Here is a 7,505-nt window from a genome sequence, read left to right on the forward strand (position 1 = left end):
TTTATTAATGATAGTGCATGTAAATATATATATATATATATATATTCCAGACATTGTTAAAAACAGGGCAGCTTTGACTTGGACAACTCTAGACTTAAAATTATGAATATAATAGTGGCTAATGTGAACCAGACACAATCAATTACTGCAACTGCTAATACATTAAATGTTCACAGAAAAATATAATTAAGCATTAATTCATGCAGATTCCTTTAAGTGTTACCCGCCTGTAATGGATGAGTTAAACAAAACTGAACACACACACACACACACACACACACACATTAGACCCACTATATTCATATAAATCGCCTGCAGTGTTGGACTGTGATGTGCAGTGGTTTGGTTTATTGTTGTCACTGATGAATTATGTTAGTTTCACCATAAAGTGGTGTATGTTACTGCATTAGGTGTGAGTTACTGTACTTTGGGGTTGTTAAAGGTGCTGTAGTTCAAGGCTGGTCTTAAACCCCTATTAAGTACAGCTCTGTCTTCTCTTAAGCCCAGGATGGAACAGAATGGGAGCAGGTTTACTGTGGAGCCACTGTGTGTCGCTCTTGTTCCATGAGCTGTGAAATCTGGGGAATAATTGCCCCTCCTCTTTGTATGACCTCCTCTCCTCCCTCCTCCCTCCTCTCTCTCTGATTCCTCTCTTTAACCATTTGCGAATGTATACTGACGGAAAGGTGCCGGGTCTTTTGTTTCTTATACATGTGTTTACTACATGTCTGAATCGGATTCATTGCTTTTAACACACACGTGGATGCTGTGGATTTATGGATGTAGCTTCAGTGATTATGAATTATTTATTATTATTTTTTGTCCTTCGCTCTATGTTAGTGGGAATCATAGAGGAGCTGTTTTCTTTTGTCTCTGTCCATCGCTGCCTTTGGAGCTCGTGCTCACTGAGATGCTGACTTCTTGAGGGGATAATTGCATGGAACTGGTCTGGAGATACAGCAGCTATGTTGTTGCCTGCGCGGAGGTATTTAATGAGCCTTTTAACCGTTTTGGCTTCGCGGATCTTGGAGCCGGTCTCAGGGCAGATCGCGTACAGTGTGCTGGAGGAGGTGAAGGTGGGCACAGGCGTTGGAAATATAACCAAAGATATTAACCTGCCGTTACACGAGCTGAGCTCCAGGGGCTTCCGTATCGTGTCCGCTTCTAAGAAGGATTATTTCCGCGTAAATACGGAGACCGGGGTGCTGCAGGTCACTGAGAGGATCGACCGAGAGGAGTTGTGTGCGTCCGGAGTCTCGTGCTCCGTTAATTTAGAAGCTGTGGTCAACCGCCCTCTTCAGCTTTACCGGGTAAGAGTAAACATCCTTGACGTTAACGACAACTCCCCGGCGTTTCCCGTTAGTCTAACTCATCTAAATATCACCGAGATCACCGCGGCGGGGGCGCGCTTTCCCCTGCAGAGCGCGCATGACGCAGACATAGGGGTTAACGCTTTGAAAACGTATAAATTGGGATCTAACGAATACTTCACGTTAGACGTTCAGACGCACGCTGATAAAACGGTTTCTGCTGAGCTGGTGCTCACTAAAGCACTGGACAGGGAAAAAACGCCGTTTGTTGACCTTATGGTCAGTGCTATTGATGGTGGGTCACCTGCACGGACGGGGTCTTTGATTGTTAAAGTCAACGTGTTAGATGCCAATGACAATGCCCCTGTGTTTGAGAAGTCATTATACAAAGTCTCTATAGTGGAACACACTCCAGTTGGAACTACGATAATCAGACTGCAAGCCAGAGACCCAGACGAGGGCTTAAATGCAGAGTTGGTGTACTCCTTTATAAGCCACACCCCTCTGAGTATTCTACAGAGGTTTGAGATCAATGGTCAAACCGGAGAGGTCCAGATTATGGGTGATATTGATTACGAAGAGGGCACTGCTTATGAAATCCGGGTCCAGGCCACAGACAAGGGCCAAGTGACTATGTCTGGTCACACCAAACTCTTAGTAGAGGTTTTAGATATAAATGATAATCCGCCCAGCGTCACTATCACCTCGCTTCTTAATCCCATTGAAGAAAGTGCAGGAAAAGGCACTGTTGTGGCTTTGATGACCGTGTCTGACCCAGACTCTGGAAAAAATGGCGCGGTCAGGTGTCGCCTTGCAGGTCCGAGTCCGTTTAGGTTGCAGTCCTCCTTCCAAAATTACTACTCCCTGGTTTTAGATGAGGCTCTGGACCGTGAAAAAGTCTCTGAGTATAATATCACAGTGATCGCTGAAGATGAAGGAACCCCGCCGATGTCTTACGCAAAAGTTATAAACGTACAAGTGGCTGATGTTAATGACAACGCCCCCCGCTTTCCAGACACGATACAGTACACTTACATACAAGAGAACAGCAAACCTGGCTCGGTCATTGCAGCCCTCACCGCCTCAGACACTGACATCGGTGACAACGCGCTCATAACCTATTCACTCCCACAAGCATCCATCCACGGGATCCCAGTCTCCGCCTTGTTTAAAGTGGACCCCCTAACAGGAGAGATCCAGAGCATGCAGTCCTTCAACTACGAAGAAACCAAGACATTCCAGTTCCGAGTGCAGGCCACAGACTCCGGGCTTCCTCCACTGAGCAGTAACGTGAGCGTGCAGGTGTTTGTTCTGGACGAGAACGACAACAGTCCCGGGATCCTGGCGCCCTATTCCGAGCACGGCTCCGTTAACACCGAGAACATTCCCTATTCTGCCGAAGCGGGCTACTTTGTGGCCAAGATCAGGGCCGTGGACGCAGATTCCGGTTACAACGCGCTGCTCTCTTACCACATCTCTGAGCCCAAAGGAAACAAGCTGTTCCGGATCGGGAGCAGCAGCGGGGAGGTCAGGACTAAGAGGAGGATGAGTGACAACGACCTGAAGAGTCACCCGCTGCTCATTGTGGTCAGTGATCACGGAGAGCCCTCGCTGTCCGCCACTGTGTCTATTGATGTTGTGGTGGTGGAGAGCACAGCGGACATCCAGACTCAGTTCAAACATGTTCCGATGAAGGAGGAGAGCTTCTCGGAGTTAAACGTGTATCTGCTGATCGCCATCGTGTCGGTGTCCGTCATCTTCCTGCTGAGCCTCGTCAGTTCAATAGCAGTGAGGTGCTGCAGGACAGACGGCCCTTTCAGCAGGTACAGCCCCCCGGTCATCACCACACACCCTGATGGGAGCTGGTCTTACTCCAAATCTACTCAGCAGTACGACGTGTGTTTCAGCTCCGACACACTGAAGAGTGACGTAGTGGTTTTCCCTGCGCCGTTTCCGCCTGCAGATGCAGAGCTGATCAGTATTAATGGAGGAGACACGTTTACCAGAACCCAGACCCTCCCCAGCTCTGACAAGGTAGGAAAACATTAATTTTGCTGCTGTCTGTGGTGCTGAAACTCATTGAGGAGATCTTGAACTTGTTACATTGGCTTGATTCTTTCAGTTAAATTCCTTACTGCTCGTGTTGAAATGAAATGAAATTCTACACTTTCAAAAGCTCATACATACATTCACATGACCACTGGAAATCACACAGATGTGTGGACTTAAGCAAGGCTTGTATTTTCTTATATGAGTATTACAATCTGAGTAAAGACACGTTCATCAGAACCCAGACCCTCCCCAGCTCTGACAAGGTAGAAAAAATGACATTCTTATGCATTGTCCTGTGCTCCCTAAAATGCTGTTGTTTACGGTGTTTCACGGGTCTGTGCTGTGTGTTGGCTGCTAACATGGAACTCATAGTGGTGCTGAAACCGCAACAAAGAACCTTTATTTAATAACTGTGTTTTATTTTGACATAAAGTATCAGTTCAGAGAAGGCAGGAAAATATGATGTTTGCTCATTGAAAATTAACTGTTTGGAAATTGGGGCCTGTGCTGTCAGTGAGTTTGCTGCTGTCCGTGGTGCTTGGACTGGGAGACACTGCGCATGTTCAGGGTTTATTAGTTTTCTAAACTACAACGAATAAAATGTAAATCTGCTTGTTTGAGGGTTTAAATAAATAAATACAAAAGTTAAATAAATAAATAAATAAATAAAATTATGTTCCACACACACGTTTTTTCTTATTTACCCACATACAAATAGTTATAATTTTTTTTTAAATTTATTTATTTATTTATTTATTTATTTATTTATTTTTATTTTTCTTATTCACGCATACACACATTTACAAATATCCTTGGCATACCACAAGTGTGTATATTCTAAGAGTAGTTTTATAATTTCACATAGTTATAAAGCAAAACAAAAAGTCACACACATGTAAAAGCACTCGTGCACAGCTAACACGTCATTAAATAGTTAAGAGTGACCAGTATTTCTTCAAATAGTGAACTCATTATATTCTATGCTTTTAAGCCAGAGATTTTGTAGGTATTTTAATTTGTCTCCTCTTTCTGAATCATGGTCTTCTTGTTCCGTGCAGTAATATTCCACAAACACACTCTCTATACACGGGTACCCGTGTTTTAACTGGTCTCCATGAACATCTGTGTCCTACAGTAAGATCAGAGCTCATGGTTAGTGCATCGCTCTGTGTTACTCAAAGCTAAGAAGCTCTTAATTCACACGGAACTGGCCGTGGTGCTGTTCATGAGCGCGTGCACATGACGTCGCTGTTGACCGCTGAGTCCAAGCACAAAACGGGTGTCTCGCGCTCGTCTCCGTGCCCCTCCCGGACGAAACGGGGAGGAGTTTTCTCCGGGCTTTGTTTCGACGGCTCTGTGAGCGCGAGTGCGGTGTGAGTTGCTCTGCTGTGCGGCATTGTGTGGACATGCGGAGCAGAGCTGTGAGGTGTGGGTGCCGAGAAGACGCTGGATCGGTCACAGATCGTGTGGTGCGTTTATGCGCTGGGGTTTTCTGACGCAGCGATGGCGGCCGCTCACACACGGACCTTGGTTGTGTCGTGTCTCCTGCTCGTTGTGTTTGAGAGCTTCTGGGACGCGGTTAACGGGCAGCTCTCTTTCTCCGTGTCCGAGGAGACCAGCCCCGGGACGACCGTGGGAAACATAGCGAAGGATTTAAACCTTAACGTGCACGAGCTGGAGTCCCGGATGTTTCAGATGGTGACGGGGGCGAGGAGGAGATATTTCGAGGTAAACCTAAAGACCGGGGTTCTGTACGTGAATGAGAGAATAGACAGAGAGGAGCTTTGTGCTAAAACGCCGAAGTGCACGGTGAGCGTAGAGGCTGTGATTAACAATCCTTTAAAGCTTTACCGAATAGAGATCAATATCCTGGACGTTAACGATAATGCTCCCACGTTCAGCGAGAAATCCCAGACGCTAGACGTGGCAGAGAGCGCTCTCCCGGGGGTTAGACTCCCGCTGCCTCAGGCCACTGATTTAGACGTTGGTAAAAATGCTGTAAGCTCGTATAAGCTTAGCTCTAATGACTATTTTAGCTTAGCGACCACCAAAGGAGCAGAGCAGAGTGTATCTGCTGAACTAGTGCTACAGAAAGCCTTAGACCGAGAGAAACAGCCCGTCATCCGGCTCACACTCACAGCTGTAGACGGGGGCAGCCCTCCAAGATCAGGGACATCTCTTATTGTCGTTAACGTTTTAGATATAAATGACAACGCTCCTGTGTTTAGTAAACCACTCTACAAGACCACTCTATCTGAAAACGCTCTGATTGGAACTACAGTCGTCATATTAAATGCAACAGATGTTGATGAAGGGATAAACAGTGATATTTTCTACTCCATAATCAAAAGAGATCAAGATGAAATATTAAAGATTTTTGATATTGATCCAAAAACTGGAGTCATAACAGTTAAAGGAGAGGTAGACTTTGAGGAAAACAATGCCTTTGAAATCCGCATCCAAGCCAGTGATAAAGGACAACCTCCAATGTCTGCACACTGCAAACTACTGATAGAAGTTCTAGATCTGAATGATAACGCCCCAGAAATAACAGTGACCTCTCTACTGCAGACAGTGAAGGAAGACACTAAACCAGGCACCGCTATCGCCCTGGTGTCAGTAACTGACAAAGATAGAGGGAAAAATGGCCTTGTGAACTGTATCATTTCCAACAAAACACCTTTTAAACTCGAGACCAACTACAAGAATTACTATTCTCTAGTAGTAGACGGTCCCTTAGACAGAGAGAGCACCTCTCAGTACAGTGTCACTATCACAGCCACAGACGAGGGCAGCCCCCCTCTGTCCAGCAGCACCGTCATCACTGTGGAGGTCTCTGATGTGAACGACAACGCGCCGCTCTTTCCAGAGCCCGTCATTAATGTTTATGTGAAGGAGAACGGTCCGGTTGGAGCTGTGATTTCTACAGTCTCTGCTCTGGATCCTGATGTAGGGGAGAACGCCAGAATAACGTATTCATTACTAGAAAGCTCTAGAAGCGCCGCTCCGGTCTCCTCACTGGTCAACATCGACTCTGAGAGCGGACACATCCACACTTTACAGTCCTTTAACTTTGAGGAGATGAAGACGTTTGAGTTCCGAGTGCAGGCCACAGACTCCGGGCTTCCTCCACTGAGCAGTAACGTGAGCGTGCAGGTGTTTGTTCTGGACGAGAACGACAACAGTCCCGGGATCCTGGCGCCCTATTCCGAGCACGGCTCCGTCAACACCGAGAACATTCCCTATTCTGCTGAAGCGGGCTACTTTGTGGCCAAGATCAGGGCCGTGGACGCGGATTCCGGTTACAACGCGCTGCTCTCTTACCACATCTCTGAGCCCAAAGGAAACAAGCTGTTCCGGATCGGGAGCAGCAGCGGGGAGGTCAGGACTAAGAGGAGGATGAGTGACAACGACCTGAAGAGTCACCCGCTGCTCATTGTGGTCAGTGATCACGGAGAGCCCTCGCTGTCCGCCACTGTGTCTATTGATGTTGTGGTGGTGGAGAGCACAGCGGACATCCAGACTCAGTTCAAACATGTTCCGATGAAGGAGGAGAGCTTCTCGGAGTTAAACGTGTATCTGCTGATCGCCATCGTGTCGGTGTCCGTCATCTTCCTGCTGAGCCTCGTCAGTTCAATAGCAGTGAGGTGCTGCAGGACAGACGGCCCTTTCAGCAGGTACAGCCCCCCGGTCATCACCACACACCCTGATGGGAGCTGGTCTTACTCCAAATCTACTCAGCAGTACGACGTGTGTTTCAGCTCCGACACACTGAAGAGTGACGTAGTGGTTTTCCCTGCGCCGTTTCCACCTGCAGATGCAGAGCTGATCAGTATTAATGGAGGAGACACGTTCACCAGAACCCAGACCCTCCCCAGCTCTGACAAGGTAGGAAAACATGAATCTGGTTAAACATTGTTAGATGATTTCTGTGCTGTGCTTCATCTGCTAATTCGGAGCGGTTTGTGGTGGTCAACACATGGCAGAGGGTTTTAATTTCACAACTTTGGGAAGTAGTTTGACCTAAGATTGTGTGTACCAAACACAGCAGAGTGAGGGTAAATATCCTAATTTATAAAAAGATCTAGTGCAGTAAAAATAGTATTAGATATCTGGTGCTTTGTGTGTGTGTGTGTGTGTGTG

General features: G+C 46.8%; 1 protein-coding gene and 1 pseudogene across 1 annotated transcript; both read left to right on the forward strand.

The window, feature by feature from the left end:
• The first annotated feature begins 965 nt into the window (after positions 1-965).
• Positions 966-3,432, forward strand: LOC136684415 (protocadherin alpha-2 pseudogene; annotated as a pseudogene).
• Positions 3,433-4,799: 1,367 nt separating this feature from the next.
• On the forward strand, positions 4,800-7,274 carry LOC136684409 (protocadherin alpha-3-like). Its single transcript, XM_066659166.1, has one exon. The coding sequence runs from the start codon at positions 4,866-4,868 to the stop codon at positions 7,272-7,274; it is 2,409 nt and encodes an 802-aa protein (XP_066515263.1). The 5' UTR covers positions 4,800-4,865.
• The last annotated feature ends 231 nt before the right edge of the window (positions 7,275-7,505 follow it).

This window comes from Hoplias malabaricus, unplaced genomic scaffold (genome assembly GCF_029633855.1).
Source record: "Hoplias malabaricus isolate fHopMal1 unplaced genomic scaffold, fHopMal1.hap1 scaffold_175, whole genome shotgun sequence".
Taxonomy (NCBI): Eukaryota; Metazoa; Chordata; class Actinopteri; order Characiformes; family Erythrinidae; genus Hoplias; species Hoplias malabaricus.

Bases quoted from the DNA above. Each gene is read 5' to 3' on its own strand.
- LOC136684409 (XM_066659166.1), top strand. From the start codon at position 4,866: ATGGCGGCCGCTCACACACGGACCTTGGTTGTGTCGTGTCTCCTGCTC.